Source organism: Molossus molossus, unplaced genomic scaffold, assembly GCF_014108415.1.
Source record: "Molossus molossus isolate mMolMol1 unplaced genomic scaffold, mMolMol1.p scaffold_m16_p_15, whole genome shotgun sequence".
Taxonomy (NCBI): domain Eukaryota; kingdom Metazoa; phylum Chordata; class Mammalia; order Chiroptera; family Molossidae; genus Molossus; species Molossus molossus.
The window spans coordinates 79,490,009-79,512,409 of record NW_023425350.1 but is presented as its reverse complement, the minus strand read 5'-3'; the positions used below and the strand labels follow the sequence as shown (position 1 = coordinate 79,512,409).

General features: G+C 44.3%; 1 protein-coding gene across 1 annotated transcript in view; it reads left to right on the top strand.

The window, feature by feature from the left end:
* SLC9A4 (solute carrier family 9 member A4) overlaps nucleotides 1-22,401 on the top strand; it is a 68,804-nt gene that overhangs the window by 24,892 nt on the left and 21,511 nt on the right. Inside the window, exons 3-6 of the mRNA XM_036262459.1 lie at nucleotides 12,487-12,746; nucleotides 14,273-14,490; nucleotides 19,598-19,800; nucleotides 20,404-20,490. Of these exons, the coding sequence (XP_036118352.1) occupies nucleotides 12,487-12,746; nucleotides 14,273-14,490; nucleotides 19,598-19,800; nucleotides 20,404-20,490 (768 nt within the window). The remainder of the gene's footprint in view (nucleotides 1-12,486; nucleotides 12,747-14,272; nucleotides 14,491-19,597; nucleotides 19,801-20,403; nucleotides 20,491-22,401) is intronic.

Below are 22,401 nucleotides of genomic sequence, written 5' to 3'. Positions count from 1 at the left end.
GACCCACACAGGAACCAGTACAGGGGAGAGAAATGAATGGTAAAACCCCCAACAGAGGGAGGCACAATTCCATTTCTCACCACAGTCCAGGCCAGCTTTTCTTTCTTCCGAGTGCAGGCCTGATGTGGGCCCAAAGGGCAAGTTTGCAGGCTGCTGGCCACATTGGCCACGTTGGCCACGTCAGCAGCAAAGGAGCAGAGAAGGAATGCAGGAGCGGATATCCCTCTCAGTGTAGTCCTGGCTGGGTCGCCAACTGTTACTGGCGGGGTGCCCTCTGCATCCCCACCTGTTCCAGAGGAAGTGAAACTCTTGCAATGTCCCAAGAAAAGGAATTTTCTGAGGCTTGCAGGGAAGAATGGGTGATATTTATTTGCATGGAATTAAACCCCTGAGTTTGCAAGGTCCCTTCTCCCTCCATCCCACCATGGAAAAAGTCCAGCCCTGTTTTCAGCAGAGCTAGAATTAAAGCCACTGCCCAGAGTCTCTGCCCCACATTAAAGCATGCTCCAGTCCAGCACCTGGCCAGCTTAGCTTGTGTGACCAGGTGCAGTCCATTGCATGTGGGGTCCACCTGGGGACTAGTGCACAGGTGAGTGAGGGTCACGGAGCAAGCGAGAAGCAGGAGCTCCAGAGGAACAAGCAAGAGAGAGAATGCTCTGTCTGGGGATTTAAACTCGAAACTTAACCAATTAAGCCTTCAAGATTTCATGAACTCCACTCCCTAACCAGTGATCTTTTTCCAGGTTAGATAGACAGGCAAGTGCCTTACCTACATCACCCCAACTTCACTGCACATGTGCTCATCTTCCCCTTTGTTGTACCCCTTCCCCCAGTGATTTTCAGGGAATGAACAGATGGTTCCCCCTTTGCTCTCTTCCTATTATTAATATTAACTAGGTAGTTGTGATGGTAATATCTTCAACAACAGAAATGAATTTCTCACAGTTCTGGAAGCTGGCAGTTCAAAACCCAGGTGCCAGCAGGGCTGGGTTCAGATAGACCTCTCTTCCTGGCTTTCAGCAGGCTGCCACCTTGCTCTGTGCTCTCCTGGTGTGTCTTCTTTCTCATGAGGACTTCCCTGTTGGATCAGGGTCCCACCATTATGGTCTAACTTTAACGTAGTTACCTCTTCACACACCCTACATCCAAATCCAATCCCATCCCGTCATCTGGGGGCTAAGGCTTCAACATATAAATTTTGGAGGCACATAATTCACCCCCCAAAAGACTCCTCAGGAGCCCAGGAGTAGGAAGTATTTTACAAAGAAGTCTCACAAAGGCAGTAACAATACACCTTTGTTGTTTTAGGTTCGGGGAATGTTTATTACTCCAGTATCGCCTAGTGCATCCTGACTGTCAGAAAACCTGTGAAATATCACTTCTGCAATCCTTAAAACCAATTTGTGTTCCCAGCTGCAGTCCACTGTGTGTGGGGTCCACCTGTGGACTAGTGCACAGGTGAACCAAATTGGTTTTAATGATCACAGAAGCGATATTTCACAGATTTTTTGACAGTCAGGATGCACTAGGCAATACTGGAGTAATAAACATTCCCCGAACCTAAAACAACAAAGGTGTATTGTTGTGTTTACTTGTTTCTTGCAGGACAGCGGGGCCCTCTGTTCCTCATGGTTACTCAGGATCCTGGGCTTAACGAGCAGCCGTCACATTGAGCACGGCTGGTCGGGAGAGCGAAGACTGATGGCCTCGCAGCTTGGCAAGCACATGCCCCATCCCACAATGACACACATCACTTCTGCTCAGAATGCGTCCAAACTCAAAGCTAGGCCAGGTGTAGTCACGTGGTGGAGGCTGGACGTGCAGTCCTGCCAGGTGCTTAGAAGGAAAGGTATTTGGGTGAACAGTGCTAACAGCTAGCACAGCATCACTGCAGACCCACCACGGCCAGGTGCTCAGGTGCTGTTGCTTTCTGTAGATCTTTCTGTTTCTCTTCCCATTTGAATCAACTGCCACATAGTCCATGCATTTCTCTTTCCCTGCACCATCGTTTTTATTATTCAGTTCTTGTCTTCATAACTCATACTTCCTTGTGGCCCCTCATCATCTCTTCACCTCTGTCGTAGTATTTCTCTACTCACCCACACCTAGTTAGTTCTTCTGTGCTTAGAAAATGTAGTTGCTGCCACTCACAAGTAGGCAGAGGGTTTCGCCTCAGCTTACTTCACAGTCCCCAGTTCATACACAGGGTCTCAGGGTCTGTTTACTTCTGTTTTTTAGTGAAGAGTCTCATGTGGAAAGTCACGTAAGCACACAAGCCCACCCTTGCTCAGAAGCTATGCCACAGAGTCACCCTCACAAGGTGCCCTGAGTCAGGGGAGGAGGGTCTGTGTCTAGGAGAGTTGGCAGTCACAAAAAATGCAATACATTATTATTAAGGCCTGAGCTATCAATGTCAAAGGAATCTGAATAATTTAATATTCTGTAGACAATAGCTTTTACACTTTGTCTTTTAAGGATGGTTAAAAGTCAACACATTTAATGGACCTACCTGGTTATGTAAGGATTCAGAACAGGCCTCCTCAAAATGTACCACTTTGGCATTTACATTATTTTGAGCTGACAGCATTCAAGACCCCGAAGGCTCACTAGAAACTTTCACCTCTCCCTTAAATAATTTAAATTAGGGGTTTTGCCCATAATAAGAGTTATCACTAGAAACAACTTAAATCTATTTTATAGGGCGGAGCAAACTCCAAATGACTGAATATCATCTGTTCTTCTGATTGTCCTAAAATGAACTTCCTCCCCTGGGAAGCCCCAAGGGATCTCAGCTCAGAATGTCATTCGTACCTCATTTTTCCTTTCTGTCTTCGCACATTTTATGTATGTAGGGTCTCTGACTTTCTCATGTATATGGAGTTCCCAGACATATACATGTAATTAAATTTTGTCATTTTTCTCTTATTGATCTATTTTATATTTATTTGATTATTAGACCAGCCGAAGACCCTTGAGAGTAGAGGAAAGTTTCTTCCTACTCCACAGTTATTCTTATTTTATGTGAAGTGATATGTCAACCCAAAGTTTCCTGTGAAAAGTTAGGACTGTTATATTGTAGAGTACTAGTGAACATAATGCAAAGAGGTAAGGCCAATAATAAAGTTGAAATAGAATTATCAAATGTATTCAAATAATCAAAATGTATTCCAGGGTGAAAAAAAAGAGGAAAAACAACAAGTAATAAATAATAAATCTAAATCCATCCATAAAAGTAATTATAATAAATGTTAATAGACAAAATGCTCCCATTAAAAGCCAGAGATTCCCAGCACTGATTATAAAACAAGACCCAAATATATTTTATATATAGGAAACACAACAATTAGATGCAGATAATTTGAAAGTAAATGGATACAAAAATATCCACCAAGTAAACAGTAAGCATAAGACCTCTGGTGTGGTTATGTTAATATCAACTAAAATAGATATAAAGATAGAGTTTTACAAAGATAAAGAGGAGTGTTTCATAATGACAAAAATGTCAATTCATTAAGGATACTTAACAGTTATGTTTGTATGCACCTAAGGATAGAGCCACTAAATACATGAAGGAAAAACTGGCAAATTTAAAGAAAAGCAATGACAATTCCACAGTCATAGAAAGGTTTTAATACCCTTCTCTTAGGAAATGAAAAAACAAGTAGGCAAAATATCAGCAAAACATTGAGAATCTGAACACTATCAAATATCATTCTGTCTTAAGTGATGTTTATAGAATTCTGTGCCCAACAACTACCAAACATACTTTCCTTTTGAGTGACATATGATATATTTCTCATAAAAAATGACCATATATTTCACCATAAAGAAACCTCAATACATTTAGAAGGCTTGTGATCAGAGTATGTTTTTGACCAAAACAAAATTAAATTAAAATGAATCACATTATGACATCTAAGAAAACCCCAATATTCGGAAACTAAACAGCACGCTGCTAAATAATCCATAATTCAAACAAAAAATTACAAAGGAAATATTTTGAACAAATGATAATGAAAATCCAACATATCCAAATTTGTGGGATGCAGTTAAAGATGTACTTAGAGGAAAATTTATAGTTTTAAATGCTTATTAAAAATTTGAAAGAGCCTGGCCAGTGTGGCTCAGCAAATTGAACGTCATCCCATGCACCAAGAGGTTGCTGGTTCAATTTCTGGTCAAGACACACACCCGGATTGTGAGTTGGATCCCCCGTGGAAGGTGTGCAGGAGGCAGCTGATCGATGTTTCTCTCATCAATGTTTCTATCTCTCCCTCCCTCTCCTTTCCTCTCTCTCTAAAAAATAAAAACATATTTTTTAAAAGCTAAAAGATTTAAAATCAGTGACATAAGGTTCTACCTGAAGAAACTAGAAAAACTACAACAAAATGATTCCTAACTAATAGGAAGGCAATTGTAAAGATAATAATAAATGATAATAATATAATATAATTAATTATAAAAGATAAGATACTGTAAGAAAGAAACCATTATTTTCCATAAAACTTTTCAAAAATAGAAGAGAAGCAATATCTCTGGTCATAAACTAATTTGAAGGGTGGGGAGGTGCAATGTTCAGACACCAGCTAGGTGCTCGACAATTCAAATCAATTCTGACACTATCTACCAGGAAACAGCATAAGCTTCCACAGTTTAAAGACTCAGTCCCACAAGACTATCACTCACCCACCCACTTTAAATGCCGATCGCAAGTCCAGGTTGTCACCTGTGCTTTTGATCCACCTGCTACAGATTGGAGGTTCTAACCGCCTCCTGGTTGGGTATGATTGATATGCTAGAGTAGGTCACATAAGTCAGAGAAACACTTTACCTATTAGATTACCAGTTTATTATAAAAAGATATAACTCAGGACCAGATAGATGAAAGAGACACAGAGAAGGTACGTCCTCTCTGAACATGCCACTATCCCCCAGTTCCCCATATCACCAATCTGAAAGGTCTTTGAACCTAGTCAGGCTGAGATTTGTCAACATCTTCATTGCATGGGCTTGATTCATTAGACCACTGGCCACTGGTGATTGAATCAACCTCTAGCCTTCTTCTCTCACAGAAATTAGGGGTTGGGGCCGAGATTTCCAACCCTTTCTTTCTAGTTGCCCCCCCTGGAACCCAGTCCTCATACTCTGATGCTTTATAGAAGTTACATTATTAACATAAACTCCGTTGTGCCTGAAAGGAACTTGTTATAAATAACAAGACGCCCAGCTCTGGCCGGTTTGGCTCAGCGATTAGAGCATCGGCCCACAGTCCAGAAAGACCCGGGTTCAGTTCCCTTTAAGGGCACGTACCTCGGTTGCAGTTTGTCCCTGGCCCTGGTTGGGTCGTGCGGGTGGCAGCCACTCGATGTGTCCCTTTCATGTTGATGTTTCTCTCTGTCTCTCTCTCCCACTCTATCTGAACAAAAAATGGACAGATATCCTCGGATGAGGATAAAATAAATAAATAAAAATAACAAGACACCCATTTCAGCTTTATGGCTTTAAAGACATTTAGGAACTGAGGACGAGAGACTGATTATTATAACAAAAGACGCCCTCATTGCACTCATAGCTCAGGAAAGTCCAAGGGTCTTGGTGTTATCGGGGAAGCTGAAGTATCCCTTTCCCCACTGAGTGCTGGGAGTGGAGTCCTTACAATATTTCAAGAAAAACAATTTTCTGAGACTTGCACCAGAGGATGAGTGATTTTTTTGAGTGTGGAATTACATCCCTGGGTTTCTAAAGTCCCATTTTTCTCAGTCCAGTCCTGGAAGAGGTGCAGCTGGGGACTCAGCAGAGCCAGAAACAGCACCAGTGTCCAGAGTTTTTGTTCCAGGTTGCAGTCGGTCCAGCTCAGCATCACAAAGTTGCCGTTCATTAGTCCATGTATGTGGGGTCCACATGGCCATGTGGGCAAAGGTAGGGGACCCAAGACAGTGCGCCCCCTGCAACAGGAGTCTCAAGAGAACCAAGAGAACGAAGTCCTTTGGGATCAAATATCCCAAGTTTATGACCTTGCAGTGGCTATGCCCATTCTGGCCAGTGACCTTCCGGGGTGTGACGGACAGGCAAGAACCTTCCCTATGTTGACCCTGGGGAGTTTCGAGCTGTGGCTTCCCGGCGAAGCTGCCTAAGTGGCATGCCTATGATACCGGCCTTCCCTGGTCCTCCTCCCTGTCATCGACAACCAGGCTGACTGCAGCAGCGTCCCTGGGCTGCGAACCAGAAACACTGGGAAAGGCCCGTGTGCATGGGAAACCTATTTTGGCCACCCGAATGACCAAATATGTATTTCTCACAAAGCACAGTATCACAAGGGGTCATTGTTTTCCAGCTAACGTCATGAGGCCCGCTTTATAATGCCAAAACCAGGCAAAGATGATGCTAAGAAATCAAACCAAAGAACAACCTCCATCACAAATATAGGCCAAAAGTTCTTAAACAAAATATTAGCAAGCCAAAATCAACAATATATAACAAGGCTGATAAATCATGACCCCATAGGTACATCTTAGAAATATTTTGCGGTGGGGGGGGCAGTATCTATCCATGTAATTCACAATGTAAATAAAATAAATGATTGTATCAATGATGCAGAAAACCATTTGACAAAATTCGACACCCATTTATGATAAGAACTTCTAGCAGCATAGGAAGAGTAAGTGACTTCTTCAACCCGATAAAGGGTGTTTATGAAAAACGACAGCTAACCTTAGAGTGGGCAAATGACAGAAAAGCACAGACAGTGAAAGGAAAAGGTAATCCACTGGATTTTATAAAGAGAGTACAATTTGCTCAAAATTTACTATTAAATAAACAAACAAAAAAGCCAGCCACAATAAGAGAAAGTGCTCACTTACATCCAGGATACATAAAGAATTTTATAATGCAATACATATAATAAGAACATCAACAACTCAAAGATGGGTAAAAGATTTAACATGAAAGATGATATTCAAGTGATCAATCAACACATGAATGTACACTCAACATCTTTAGTAATCAGGAAAATACATATGAAATACCACTACACACTCATCAGACTGGATAGAATTCAAAGGACTGACAACATAAATAGTTGACAAGGATATTGTACAACTGAACATCTCAGACATTTCTGGTGGGAAGGGAAATCTAGTGTGGACTGAATGTTTGTGTCCCCAAAATTCATAGGTTGGAACCTAATCTTTACTCTGACAGCATTTGGAAGTGGGGCCTTCAGAAGGTGATTCGGTCATGAGAGTGGAGCCCTCGCAGTGGACTCGTGGTCCTTCTACAAGACCCCAGAGAGCTCCCTTGTCTCCTCTGCCAGTGCGGACGCAATGTGAAGACAGCTGTCCAGGAACCAGGAAACTGCTTTTAACAGACACTGAATTTACCAGTGACTTGATCTTGGACTCATCAACCTTAGGAATGGTGACAAATACGTTTCTGTTGTTTACTTGCCATACAGTTTATGATATTCTGTTATAGCAGCTTGAATGTACTAAGACAGCAGTTTTCTTAAAATTTTAGGTTGTATCTGTCCCACTGCTTACAATTCTACTCAAAGGTGTCTACCAAAGAGAGGAAAATTCGCCTTCAGGAAAGACTTTGTGAATGTTCATAGCAGCAATACTTCAATAGCAAAAGCTGGAGTAGGGGGGAGCAGGGAGCAGTGTCCTTTACCAGGTGACTAGATAAACAACATGTGCCATAGCCATACAACGGACTGTGTTTTAAAACGCATGAATCAGTAACACCTGTCATAGTATGAATAACTCCCCAAAACATATACTCAGTTAGAGAAGTCAGACACACAAAAGGACATACTTCATTATTCAATTATACAAAATACAAATTAATCTATTGTGACAATATTAGATCAGTGGTTTCCTGAGGTCAGGGTTACAGGAAGGGATAAAAGAACTTTTCTGGGTTGGTGGAATTGTTCTGGATCGTGACTGTGGTGATTGTACAGGTGTGCACAACCATCAGAATTCGTTCTTTTTAGATGTAGCTGATCATATGTAAATTATTCCTCAATAAATTGACAAGGAAAATATTTCATCACATTTAAATCAGCTCTCCTCCTCTGCTAAGCCTTGGTTGGCGGGCTGATAGCTTTCATTATTATCATTCTTGTTAAGAGGCTTTGCAAACTTCTACAGTGGTGTCTGTTAAAGGGCTGCTTTCACTGTGAGTTTGGGGATTTGCTGAGCTTGTTAAAGTTAACACGAAAGGATCCTTTCCCGAGACACCTCCTCTGAACTGTTCTTTGTTTATAGCACCGCTTCTGACTCCAAATGTGTGAGCATTTTCCCCCCAACGTCAACCAAGTCTCCAGTTGTCCAGACACCAGTGGTGTCCTCAGAGTCAGTGCAGTTCTGAGAGTACCTGCCCGAACCAGCACAGACACCATAATTCAAATCCGTCGCACACTTCAGACTCCACTCGGACGTCTGGGCCGCCCATACTTCTCACCGACCGGCTGTAACGCTGGGGTTCCCACAGTCCCCTCCTCAGGTTTGATAATTTGCTGGAACAGCTAACAGAACTAAAAAAATAGTTTACTTCCTATTACTGGTTATATATTTATATTATTATTATTATTTTGTTAATCCTCACTGGAGGATATTTTTTCCATTGATTTTTAGAAAAAGTGAAAGGGAGGGATGGAGTAAGGGGGAGTGGGGAGAGAGAGAAATAGCAGTGTGAGAGATACATTGATCAGTTGCCTCCTGAATGTGCTTGACCTGGCCCGGTGATCAAACCTGAAACCCAGGTATGTGCCCTTGACCAGGAATCGAACCCATGGCCAAAGGTGCACAGTCCGACACTCTAAGCACTGACCTGCACCAGCCAGGGCTCCTGGTTTTTATGAAGGATCCAGCTCAGAGACACCTGGGCTGCCCCAGCAAGGCCCCGGCTTCCACGCCTGCCAGCACCAGCCTAGACCTGTCCTAGGTTTGGGGAAGTTTTATTACATAGGCGGAACTGATTCAATCACTGGCTTTTGGTTATTGAACCCAATCTTCAGCTCCTCTCTTCTCCCTGGAGGTCAGGGCAGGGGTCAGGGTCTAGGATGGGATTAAAAGTTACAACCTTCTGATCACATAATTGGTTCCTCCGGTACCCAGCCCCCATCCTGAAGCTGTCCTGGGCCAGCCAGTCACTTCGTCAGTGTCAACTCCAGTGAGGTTGAAAAGCGCTCATCATGAATAACAAAAGGTGCTCCTCCCCCCAGCACTCAGGAAAGCACACTGTGCACTGGCCAGTGTGGCCCAGGTGGCTGCAGCACTGCCAGCACGCTGAAGGGTGGCGGGTTCGATTCCCAGTCAGGGCACATCCCCGAGTGTGCTGGTCAGTCCCTGGTTAGGGTGCTTACAGAAGGCAACCAATGGATGTTTCTCGCTCACTGATGTTTCTCTCTCCCTTCCTCTCTCTGAAATCAACGAAAAACATCATCAGGTGAGGATTAAAAATAAAGAAGTTACAAGGTTTTTAGGTGCTGGGAGGGTGCGGGAGGAGGTGGGCCTGGAGAGGGCGGAAGCCAGCGCCACGCCCCGCCCTGCCCTGTGCTGCAGGCCGTCTGAGGCGACTGCTGTATTTAAAACAAACAGTAATAGGAAGTAAACTGATTTTCTGTCTGTGTCAGAAGACAAAGACAAAAATGTATATATCGGGAGCGGCAAAAGTAAGTTTACAGTTGTATCTACTTTTGCCGTACCCTGTATGTATTACACACACAGCTTATTTTATCACAGTATCACGCGCCACGCTGAGTGAAGAGGGTGAATGCCCTGGATTTCCGTCAGTGCTGTGGACGTGTCTGAGACAGCGCATTGGTTGCTTTACCTCCAACATGCAAAGAATACATGCGCATTGGAATTCAAATGAGTCCAAAGGAAATCTTTACAACCACAGTGACATCCAGAGCCTGGTCATTTGAAAGATAAGAATTTTTTTTTTATGTAGTCAATATGCATTGTGTCTATAAACGTGGTCTGCTTAATTAGATGTACTACGTGAGCCTCTGAAACTGCTGTGGCATCTTCTGGGCAGGGCACATTGGCATTCAGGGACAGGGAGGGCCTGAATGGCTTTCCCAGGCCCTGGAAACAGACTGGCAGCTACTTATCATCTGGAGAGCCATGCAAAAGAATGTTTGTCTGTGGCAACAACATGCAAATCTTTGAGTCATAGTTGAATTCCCTAAGTTTTCTCTGAGTTTGAGAGTCAAATAATCTCCCAGGTCCCAGCTGAGTGCATTCAGACCTGACTTTTCAGGGTCTTGCAGAAGCATCTGCCCCCCTTCTTGACTTAACTCGTTGGAAGGGAGCATAGCTCCCAAAGTGGGAGACTCGGGGCTGCGGAGACCCACACGCAGGTGCTCTGAGGTCAGGCGAAAGGTGAAATTGGGCTAAACAAGCTCGCTGGCGTGGATACAACCACTGTGTTTCTTTTGGGTTCATGCTGAAGCCATAAGCCATAATTCTCTTTTATGCAGCCAAGATTTTTCTTAAAACGTGGCTTCACTTTGCTTAAATAAAATAGACCAGTATTATACCAGTTTTGTAAAATATGTTTGCTACGTAGACAGGTCATGGACCCCATTTCCTTGAGTTTCAGTTCAGCCCCATCTGAGTTTCTATTTGTCACAGCGTAAGACACAGAGCTGAGTAGTGTGCACTGTGCTTTCCCAGGACCCTTCGGGCCTGATATTCTCGGAGCTGTTCATCTCCCACAGTCCTCACTTCACTTCCCTCGCGTGTCTCACCACTGCCACTCGCAGTCTGGTTTGAGTTCTGGGCTGGCCACGTGACATGGCACAGTGATCGGCGTGACTGTGGCTTCCTAGAAATGCTGAAATGAGTGGAGAACGCGGAGAAGCATCGGCAGTGGGCATCACACGGGCTAGAGATTTGGGGGTTCGGTGAGATGACGTATCTGGAAAGTGCAGCCAGTGGGGTCCATTCAGGAAGGAGAAACCACTGTTTAACCTGCTTGTGGTTTCTCTTTCCTGACTGGCCCCCACCAGCATATGTGAACCCTAATGAACAAAGAAGCTAACAAAGAGAATAGAAACAGACTCAGAGACAGACACCAGACTGACAGCAGTTAGAGGAGAGGGGTTGGGAGCTGGGTTAGAATGTTAAGAGATTAAGCAAAAACAAACAACAACACCCAAACTCATAGACACAGACAGCAAGTGGTGATTAGCAGAGGGAAAGGGGGAGGGCGGGCAGAAGAGGATTAGGAAGGTACAAAATGGTGATGGAAGGAGACTTGACTTTGGGTGGTGAACACAATAGAATATACACTGTATTATAGAATTGTACACCTGAAACCTATATCATTTTATTAACCAGTGTCACCCCAATATATTCTATGAAAATTCAGAAAATATATCAGCAACGATAAAGGAACAGATGTAAGGAACTCTCTGTGGCAGCCTAGGGCTGAGGGACAGCCTGCAAAGAACACACTTTGAAGGGGTGTAGAGCTACTGGAGCAGCTGCTGGTTCAGCCAGGCTGGAGCTGGTCTGCACTGCTGGGCGAACAATTGCCCGCCCTCCAGAGGGCAGACAGGGAGGCCAGTGGAGCTCCAGACATGCAGTGGGATCCCAGTCTCAGGAGGGAAGAGGGCAGCAGGTTGCAGGGTGGGGGCTTACAGAGGGAGGGCTGTTCAAGTGGACCCTTGGGCGACAGGTATGCTGCACATGGGCCATGCTGGGGCTTCTTCTACCATGTGTCACCAGGCTAAAGATGTGACATTGCAGAGGGACCACTTACAGGGCCTGTGGCTCTGGCAGGATCCACAGAAGTTCTCATTCCTACATGGCTGACTCTTCCCAGACCATGCCGCAGTTGCAGGGAGACCCTTCCTCCTGCAGTGTCCTTCTGCTGAGAGCTTAACACGGTGCTCACATTGAGAGAGAGATACTTAGCCCGGCCGGTGTGGCTCAGTGGTTTGGTGTCAACTCATGCACCAAGAGGTAGCCGGTTCGATTCCCCGCCAGGGCACATGCCCAGGTTGTGGACCCGATCCTCAGTGGGGGGCGTGCAGGAGGCGGCCCATTGATGTTCTCTCTCATCGATGTTTCTATCTCTCTCTCCCTCTACCTTCCTCTCTCTCTCTAATATCGATAAAGAAAAAAATTTTTTTTAAAGAGAGAAATATTTATAGGAATTCTATTGTTTATTATAGAGCCCATATGGAGAGTGCATTTGGAGATGAGAGGAAACAAGTTGATAATGAGAGAGTTTAGCAAGAGACTGGCACGTAGTAGGTGCTGGGTGCTGAGGGCTGTGCATATGATACTTGTGCAGACAAACTGGAGACACTTAAATTAACTGTAACACAATGAAAAATTAAGCAGCTGTGTCAATATTAACTTATGTCATTTATTTTTGTGTATTATTTAACTAGACTCAAAGTTAAGAATCTGTGTAAAATATTCCTCATTTCTAATACATGTTTTTTTTTCTTTTCTTTTTGTCCAGGTCTTATACAATATATTAATTGCCTTCACAAAGATGCACAAATTTGAAAGCATAGAGCCTGTTGACATTTTGGCTGGATGTGCCCGATTCGTTGTTGTGGGGGTTGGGGGAGTACTTTTCGGCATTATTTTTGGATTCATTTCTGCATTCATCACACGTTTCACTCAGAATATCTCTGCAATTGAACCGCTCATCGTCTTCATGTTCAGCTACCTGTCCTACTTAGCTGCGGAGACTCTCTATCTCTCTGGCATTCTGGCGTGAGTACAGACCAAGGGCCCACCCTCGCTGCCAAGAGCAAGAATTTAGGAGCCCATCTCGTGGGCCAGCCCGGGGAAAAGGCTTGATTGCTGATGCCAGTTCTCAAAGGAGTTGCAGGATTCAGGTTTATTAAACGTTTATAGACTCAGATTCAGGTCCTTTGCCAAACATTCTTCCAGCATTGTTGTTTGCTTTCTTCTGGTGATTGATTGCTGAGGAGAGCAGAGCAATTGTCAGGTCACGTTAAAGAGATCAGAAAAGCTGCTGCAGACAAACTGAACTCCAAGGTTAAATCATCTCAGCACATTTTTTTCTTTGAAAAATGCATTATCTTAAAGTTAGGGGGCAGGCCAGGAGGGCCCGTGGCCTGCTCCTGGGCCCTGCCTTTGGCCGTGTCCCGAGCGCGTCCGCTCCGGGACTGCCATGTGTGTGGAACTAGGCAGGTGGAATAGGCTGGAGTCCAGATTCCCTTTTTCTTAATGGAAACATTTTAAAAACTATTTATTCTTGTGTAGATCTTGGAATGAGGCTTCTCAACTTGGTTCATTATATCTGATCATGTTGTTTTCTCTTTGACATTATTCTCATACTCAGCTATTCAGGCAGGAACAGTTAATTTTATTGTATACAGATAACTATTTTAATTAAATCTAATAGTTTAAAATCTAGACAGTCATTGTTTTCCCACCTTAAAAAAGATAAAACTACTAACACAAGGCAAAGTTCTTTCTCCACCCACACCTTCCTAATTGGATCTAGACCAGAAATATTTTAAGTGAAAATTTCTCATTAAATTATAAGAGCCCTGGCCAGTTTGGCTCAGGGATTAGAGCGTCCGCCCACAGACCAAGGAGTCACAGGTTCGATTCTGCTCAAGAACATGTACTTGGTTGTGGTTTGGTCCCTGGCCCTGGTTGGGGTCATGCTGTAGGCAACCAATCCATGTGTTTCTCTCACATCGATGTTTCTCTCTCTCTCTCTCTCTCCCTCCCTCCCCCCTTCCCTCCCCCCATCTCCCCCTGTCTCCCTCTCTCTGTTTCTTTCCCACTCTATCTGAAGTGGAAAAAGTTCCTCAGGTGAGGATTTAAATAAATAAATGAACAGATAAATGAGTTATGGGGAGAAGTATCGCCCAGGTGGGGAAAACGGGGCCTTGTTGGACTACTCTCCCTAGGCAGCTCCGTGTCTTTCCTTCGGCTTAAGGCAGAGGGCGGAGAGACCAGGGGGCTGGCGGAGCCCTTGATGAGGGAGGGCAGCGCGGGAGAGCTCAGCTCCTGGCGGTGCCGACCGCCTGCCGTTGTGTGGGGGAGGCCCTGCGCCCCGCTTCCACGCCACTGGACTGTGCAAACCCTGGAGGAGGGAGTAGAGGGAGGAAGGAAACCTGTGGGAAAGCCGCAGCCAGAGGAAGGTCAGAGCTGTCTCTCGGGGTGAAAACAGGGTGTGTGCATTGGTGGCATCGCCGCTAAGGGGGTTTGCAGGAGGGGCGAGACCTTGTGCTTCTCCCTGACCTCAGCTCCTCCTGCAGAATCACGGCCTGTGCAGTGACGATGAAAAAGTACGTGGAAGAAAACGTGTCCCAGACATCCTACACGACCATCAAGTACTTCATGAAGATGCTGAGCAGTGTCAGCGAGACCCTGATCTTCATCTTCATGGGCGTGTCCACCGTCGGGAAGAACCACGAGTGGAACTGGGCCTTCGTGTGCTTCACCCTGGCCTTCTGCCAGATCTGGAGAGCCCTCAGTAAGGGCAGCAGGTCCCTCAGATCTCCTGCCTGCTGCTTTTAAAGTTTTTTCTTCTTTCTTCCTGCAGTATAAAGCATAAGTATTGAGGTGATGCTAACTGGTTTTACCAGGCAGAGGAGTGTGGGTACCTGTAGTGACCAGGAATGTTCTGTTTCCTCTTTCGATCAGTTCAACGTCCCTAGTGGCTGATAAGATTCGGCCCCTGAGCAAGAGGTATTATTTTTCTAACTGAAGAGAGAATTTTCACACCTGTGCATTTAAATATAACAGTGAATTTCTCCTGGCTCCTCACTTCTGGTGTTAGGTGGTCCCCCTCGCACCTTACATCAGATATAGATCATGAGCTGCAGGCATTTACACTTTTGTTACAGGAACAGTGAGGTGTCAAAAACTTTATTCCCTGTGTGGCGAGTGCTGTTAAAAAGAATTTCCTGAATAATATAGATGATTTCAGTTGAGGGTTGAGTGTGATGTAAAGAAACCAAGGACCAGGAAGTGAATCTTTATTTTTAAGAAGTGCTTAGTATTCATGAGTAAAGACAACTCTATATATAATGTAACTGGCATCACCCCTAAAAATATTTTAAAAATGAGATGTCTTGACTAATGGCTACTGATTTATCTTATTTTATGCTTCTTCAGTTAGAAAAAAAAAAAAAAAAACATTAAGTTTTAAACTACAACATATATGTTGCCTTTTGACTAGAAGCAATTATATTTTACAATGATTTGACTAATATTTGAAGCATTTTTAAATGACTTTGATCAATGTTGTCAAGCCAGTTACTCAAAAAGAAATTAGGAGAAATGGCTGAGAACTTATTGAGCATATCGATGCTAAATTAATTTAGGATGGGTTTTAGGATCTTAGAAAAAATAAGAATGAAGAAATATTAAAACATTCATAAAACTTATGCTGAATATATGTGCCTATTGGGTCCTCAAGGGGGAAAAAAATTAAGTGAACTGTGATAGAAATTTACAATCTCACATCAAATCTTGGCATTATTACTAACTGCTGTTTGACCTCAGACAGATAAATAACTACTCAGAGTATTCTTCCTTCACAGAATGGTGGATGTGGACACATGTCCAAGTTTCTTTCAGTTCTAACCTGATAGGAATCCACAGGGTTAGTAAAGCTCACGTCAAGACAAATGACACTACAGAGCTCCAGCCCGGCCAACAAGAATAGAACCATCTAGGGGAGGACGGATACTGTGGAGCCTTCAACATCACTGATGCTTGGTGACCCTTAGCCTAACTCCATGGTCTAGCGGAGGGAACAGCCACCAAGAGCATAGCTGACTTGGCCACCTCACACTGGGAGGCAGAGCCCGGTGTCAGAACCCAGTGCTCCAGTCCCAGCCTTGCTCTTTCTAGCCTGACTCATTGTAGCAAATAATAGTTCACACTCATGAAGGCATGTAACATACAAGGCCCTGCTTTACAATTATTTATAGTTACAAAATTAATGCCAACCTTACACCCACCTTCTGATAGAAATGCTGTTATTACCTCCATTAAACAACGGAGGACATTGAGTACATAACATAATTAAGAGCCTGGCCTGAGGTCACATGACCAGCGAGTATGTGGAGGGGCCAGGACAAACAATGCTAAAGGGAGAAATTCAAATGTAACTCTTGTGCTATCAATATGCCTGTAATCAAAGGTTGCTCGCTGTGAATCTGTGTGATGAGAAGACCCATGAGGATGCTGGGAACTTTATTATTCTGCTGTGAAACTTCTTCAGTCAGAGTGTTAGTGAAGGGTCCTTTCCCACCAGGAACCACTTCATTGACGGTAGTAGTTGTGTGGGTCAGTTGGGGATGGAAAGTCAGTGTGGTAGAAAGTACCTCTGTGCTTTAAACAAGCTCTCGCACACTTCACCCCTGACTTACTGACAACAAGCCCTCCTCTTAAATTCTTGCCGACATCTTTTTTTGCTTGCATTGATTCTCAGGAAGAACCAAACCACAGTCATCAAGAAGGCTCCTTTCTTTTTTTTCCCCTTAAATTTGCATGTTTTTTTAAACTTAATCTTTATTGTTGAATGTATTGCACATGTTTTTTCCCCCTATTGAGCCCCTCCTTCCCACTCTCACCACCCTCCTGCCTTTCCCCCACTATTATCTGTGACCATTGGTTATGCATATCTGCAGATACATTCTTTGGTTTATTTCTTCCCACCTCCCACCCCCCTTCCCTTTGAAGTTTGTCAGTATAACAACCAATTTGTACTTCTTTATCCCTTCACCTTTTTTACCCATTCCCCCTACCATCCTCCTATTTAGCAACCAACAAAATGTTCTCTCTATCTATGAGAATGTTTCTTTTCTGTTTGTTCATTTTGTTTGTAGATTCAATTGTTGATAGATATGTATTTATTGTCATTTTATTGTTTGTGTTTTTGTTGTTGTTCTTTAAGAAGACCCTTCAACATTTCATATAATACTGGTTTGGTGGTGATGAACTTCTTTAGCTTTTTCTTGTCTGAGAAACTCTTTATATATCCATCAATTTTAAACAATAGCTTTGCAGGATAGAGTAATATAGGTTGTAGGTTCTTGCTTTTCATCATTCTGAATATTTCTTGCCACTCTCTTCTGGCCTACAACATTTCTTTTGGGAAATCAGCTGACAGTCTTATGGGAACACCCTTGTATGTAATTAACTGCTTTTTTCTTGCTGCTTTTAAGATTCTCTCTTTGTCTTGAACCTTTTGCATTTTAATGATGATCTGTCTTGGGTTTCATCTTGTTTGGGACTCTCTGTGCTTCCTGGACTTGTATGTCTGTTTCCTTCACCAAGTTAGAAAAGTTTTCTGTCATTATTGTTTCAAATAGGTTTTCAATTTCTTGTTCTCTTTCTTTTCCTTCTGGCAGCCCCAAGATGCGAACGTTGGTATGCTTGAAGTTGACCCAGAGGTTCTTTACACTAGCCTCATTTTTTGGATTCTTTTTTCTTTTTGCTATTCTGATTGGGTGTTTTTTGCTTCTTTATATTCCAAATCAATGGTTTGCTTCTTAGCTTTACCTACTCTACTATTAAATCTGTGTAAATTATTCTTTATTTCAGTTAGTGCCTCCTTCATTTCTGACTGTGCCTCCTTCATTTCTGACTGCTCCTTTTTTATGCTCTTGAGGCCCTCACTAAGTTTATTGAAGTTCTCACTAAGTTCATTGAGCATCCTTATAAACAGCGTTTTAAACTCTGCATTTGTTAGATTGCTTATCTCTGTTTCATTAATTTTTTCCCTGGGGTTTTGTTCTGTTCTTTCATTTGGGACATGTTTCTTTGTCTCCTCATTTTGGCTGCCTTCCTGTGTATGTTTCTATGTATTAGGTAGAGTTACTATATCTCCTGGGCTTCCTAGAGTGGCCTATTGTAGTAGTTGTTCTGTAGGGTCCTGTGGCACAGCCTCCCTGGTCTTCCAGCTGGGCCCTCAAGGTCCACCCCTTGTGTGGACTTTACACCCTTCTGTTGTAATTGAGTCTTGATTGCTGTTGGCACATCAATGAGAGGGTTTTACTCAGGCTGATCAGCTGCAAGGACTGGGTGTGCCCACTATCCTCTGACCCCTGACCTCCTTGGATGATCAGTTGTGCAGGGGCCCCCACACAGAGCAAGACTTACTTCAGCAGGGCTCTGGTACCCACAGACTCCATTCCTTGAGTGTGTCACTTGTGGAGGTGGTTGGGTGGTGGGGCTTCGCAGTGTTCTGAAGCTGTCCACTGGGTGTGCTGGCCCTGGGGCAAGGTCAGCCACTGCCTGTGTTCTACCCGGGGCCACCAGGCATAACCTACAAAGTGATCTGCAGATGGCTGCTTCTTATGCTGGGCTTGGGGGTGCCCAGGCAAAGCCAAATTGTTAACCAATGCTGGCTGCTTCCAGTACCAGGCTTGGGACCACTTAATGAGAGGTATGGGGCTCACTAAGGCCAGATGCTTCTTGTTTGTGAGAATTTAGAAAAATCTGAAGCAGAATCTAAGACAGACCATTATTGTGGTAAAGCAACTGGTAACAGCTTGAGTGGGTCTGAAAGTTGGGGGGGGAGGGCTCAGGGAGTCACCAGGGTGGGGCAAACAGTGTGAGCCAGGTTGCTGGAATCCCAGATATGGCGGCTGTCTGCCTGCCCCGTAGGGGAAGGGCTCACCAAAGGAACAACAGGTCTGTCCAGGAGAAAGCTGCCTCTCCAGCCCTCGCCCCAATGCCAAACAACTCAGTTCTTCCCCATATGTCCCTGGTGCCTTTCTAGTTGCCTCCCCTACACTGGAGCTCAGAGCGAGTGGGTCAGAGTAAGTCTGTGTGCGGACCCTTTAAGAGGAGCTGCCTGGGGCTCCAGAAGTGTCAGCCTCCCTCAACCTCAGTTTCCGCTGGTTTTCCAGCCAGAAGTGATGGAATTTCTCTTCCTGGCACTGGAACCCTGAGCTGGGGGGTCTGGTGTGGGGCTGGGACCCCTCAGTCCTCAGGGAAGACCTTCCCAGCCAAGGTGTCCTCTGATTTCTGTTCACCACATGTGGGTGTGGGACCAGCCCATCAGCCTCCACCCTCCTACCAGTCTCAGTGTGGCTGCTGCTTTAATTTCGTAGTTGTAGGACTTCCATTCAGCTCGATTCCAGGTGGTTTTGAGTGATGGTTGTGCTGTAGTTTAGTTGTGATTTCGGTGTGGTGGTGGGAGGAGGGGAGACCGTGGGTACCTGCGCTGAGAAGTCTCCTTTCATATTGAAACTTACACACCTTCTTTGGTTACTCATTGAGAACACAGAAAGGTAAAAATGTTTTTATTCCCCAGGCAAGACCCTTGCTTTACCTTGTTTTGAAAGGCAGAGCAAAAATTATGAGTGGAGATGAGAAAGTAAATGCCATTTCTCATAACAAAATTATCAAGATTTTATTTCTTCAAATACACACACACACACACACACACACACACACACACACACACAGAAGACTTGAGGAAGCTACTGGCCTGGAGAAGTACTGTTGGGGGGCAAGCACAGTGGTGGAGTGAGGGTGCCTAGCTTTGAAGGCGCAGGTGCAGGACTCCGCTCAGCAGCAGTGTCGATCGGCTCGTGCCCTAACGCCCGTCTCCCCTCTAGGCGTGCTTGCTCTCTTCTACATCAGTAACCAGTTCCGGACTTCCCCCTTCTCCGCCAAGGACCAGTGCATCGTTTTCTACAGCGGCGTTCGAGGAGCTGGGAGTTTTTCTCTGGCATTTTTGCTTCCTCTGTCTCTTTTTCCCAGGAAGAAAATGTTTGTCACTGCTACTCTAGTGGTTATATATTTTACTGTCTTTATTCAGGTTGGTAGATTTAGTTCATATTTGAAATAAGTAGATACTTGCATGATTACGTATTAAATTATTATAATACCATAAAAGTACACTTCATTAGATTTTCAGACATGATTTTCGATCTTTATATCCTCTGTTTATTATTTTGAGAAATTATCTAATATACCCAAACTAAATTCCCAAATATTTCTAGATCATGTTTGTGGTCATCCCTCAACCTCTAAAATCTGTTGGTTTCTAATCAGTAAAACACATCAATCAAGTTATTTGTGGATAACAGGTCAATTATAGCTGCTCTACTGTATATTGCTAAAAATAAGGTTCCAATTTGTACTCCACACACAGTTTTCTTTTAGCTTAAGTTACCTTTCGGCAAACTAATGAGAAGTTATTTTAGGGTATAAAACCAAAGTCCTATTTTAAAATATAGACATAATTCCTGTCTTTATTACAGAATTTAAAAGAAATAAATAAGAATTAAAGTAAACACTGAAGCATCTATCCAATAGAAGCTAAAAATGGGACGTTCTAATTGTTTCACTAATAGATTTGTTCTCTATAATGACATTCTTCACCACAACAAAATCCTTTATTTTATTACTTATGATCTAGGGAATCACAATTGGCCCTCTGGTCAGGTACCTGGATGTTAAAAAAACTAATAAAAAAGAATCCATCAACGAAGAGCTTCACATTCGTGTAAGTTATCTCTTTGTCATAATTAATAAGTTAATGAAATGTTTTCTATTTGCCACCTATGCAGGACTTTGATGAACTGCAGGTACATGTCCCTAGACATAGCCTCCTTCCTCTGCAGCGTCACCGAGAGAGACTACCAGTCCCCCGCAGCTACTGTGAGAAATTTCTACAAACTCAGTGGTTCGAAAAAAGCAAAGTTATTATCTCATATTCCCGGAAGTCAGAAGTTCACAGTGGGCCTCCCTAGGCTGAAATCAAGATGCTGTAGGACACGTCACTTCCTGGAGGTTTCAGGGGAGCACCTGCGCCCTGGCCTTTTCTGGATTCCTGGCCCTGACCCCTCTGGCGTCATGGCCGGCGGTGACAGGCAGTCTTCCTCACGCGGCATCACTCGGATCTGAGCCTCTGACTCCCCTCCGTATCGAAGACTTTTGTGATGATATCGGGCCCGTGTGGATACCTCAGGATATTCGCTCTATCTTCCAGTCAGCTGGCTGGCAACCCTAGTTCATGTGCTATCTTAATTTGTCTTTTGCATATGAATTGACATGTTCACAGGTTCTGAGGATTAATATGTGGACATCTTTGGAGACCGTTACTCTGCCTACCACAGTCTGCCCTCTGTTCCTCAAAGATTCATGTCTGTTCCACATGCAAAACACATGAACTCTATTCCAACATACTAAAGTTTCAATTTATTATAGCATCAACTCAAAGACCAAAAATCCAATCTAAATCATACCAGTTCAAAAGCTTCAAATATATCATCTAAGTCACGCATGAATGGGGCCCTGGGTGTGACCCATCCTGAGGCCAAACCCCATCCAGTTCTTACCCTGTGACACAGGAAACAAGGTATCTGCTCCCAAACGCACTGGGGGCAGTCGAAGGGTAGCAGGTACAGACACTCCTCAGAGGGAGGGGAAGGACACAGGAGTCCTCTAACCCAAGCAGACTTTCAATCCACCTGGGAAAACTCCTTGGTTTCAAGACCTGAGAACAATCTTCTGTGAGTCTGCGTTCCACCTTCTTGGTTCTAAACTCCACCCTCTGCGCACGCCTGGCTTGTCATCAAAGGTGGCAGTTTCGAGAGCGCGTTAGTTTGATCAGCCTGGTTCTTGCCTGCTGAGTTTTGGGGATCTGGAGGCCTTCCTTCATTTCGTTTTCTCTCTCTTCCTGTTGGTCCGAGCTGACAGTGTTTCTGAGGAGAAAAGCAGAACCAGTAGGAGATATATGTCAAGAACTTTATTGCAAGGAATTGCTTACCTACTGTGGGGACTGGCGAGGCCAGTCGAAGATTTGAAGACCAGGTCATTCAGAAGGGCGGGGCGCCCTAGGCATGAGCTGCAGTCGCTGTGCGCAAGGGCAGCCGGAGCTGTGCTCTCCAGACCTCTCAGCCGATCGATCAGGCCCACCCAAGTGATCTGCAATGGTCTCCCTTGGTTCTGGGCTCCAATCACAGCTACAAAATGCCTTCACTGCAGTATCTAGTTCACTGTTAATGATCATTAGGACTAGCCTGGGTCCATTGACACTTCAAAACATTATCACTGTGGCTAATGTTGAGGGTTATCCTACTTGGTTCTACAGTCATTGTTCCAGTGGAACACAGGATCCTCTGTTCTTTCTGAACCCTGAATTTAAAAGGGGTAAAGATTTCCACTCCCTCTGCAGACAAGGCCCAGGGGCAGGTTCCAGGAAAAATATCCAAGTCAGACAGGTGAGAGTGAAGTTGGATGAGGTTCCTGCCTGTTGGTTTACTGAAGTTTCATACAGTATTGAAGGGGTACCACTCTGTGTGCCCCGGGGGATAGGAATGAGAAGTGATGGATGGAGGAGACAGGGAGCCAGACCTCAGCTCCATCGATGTAGAACACTCTGACTGGCTTCCCATGGGGCACACCCGAAGCT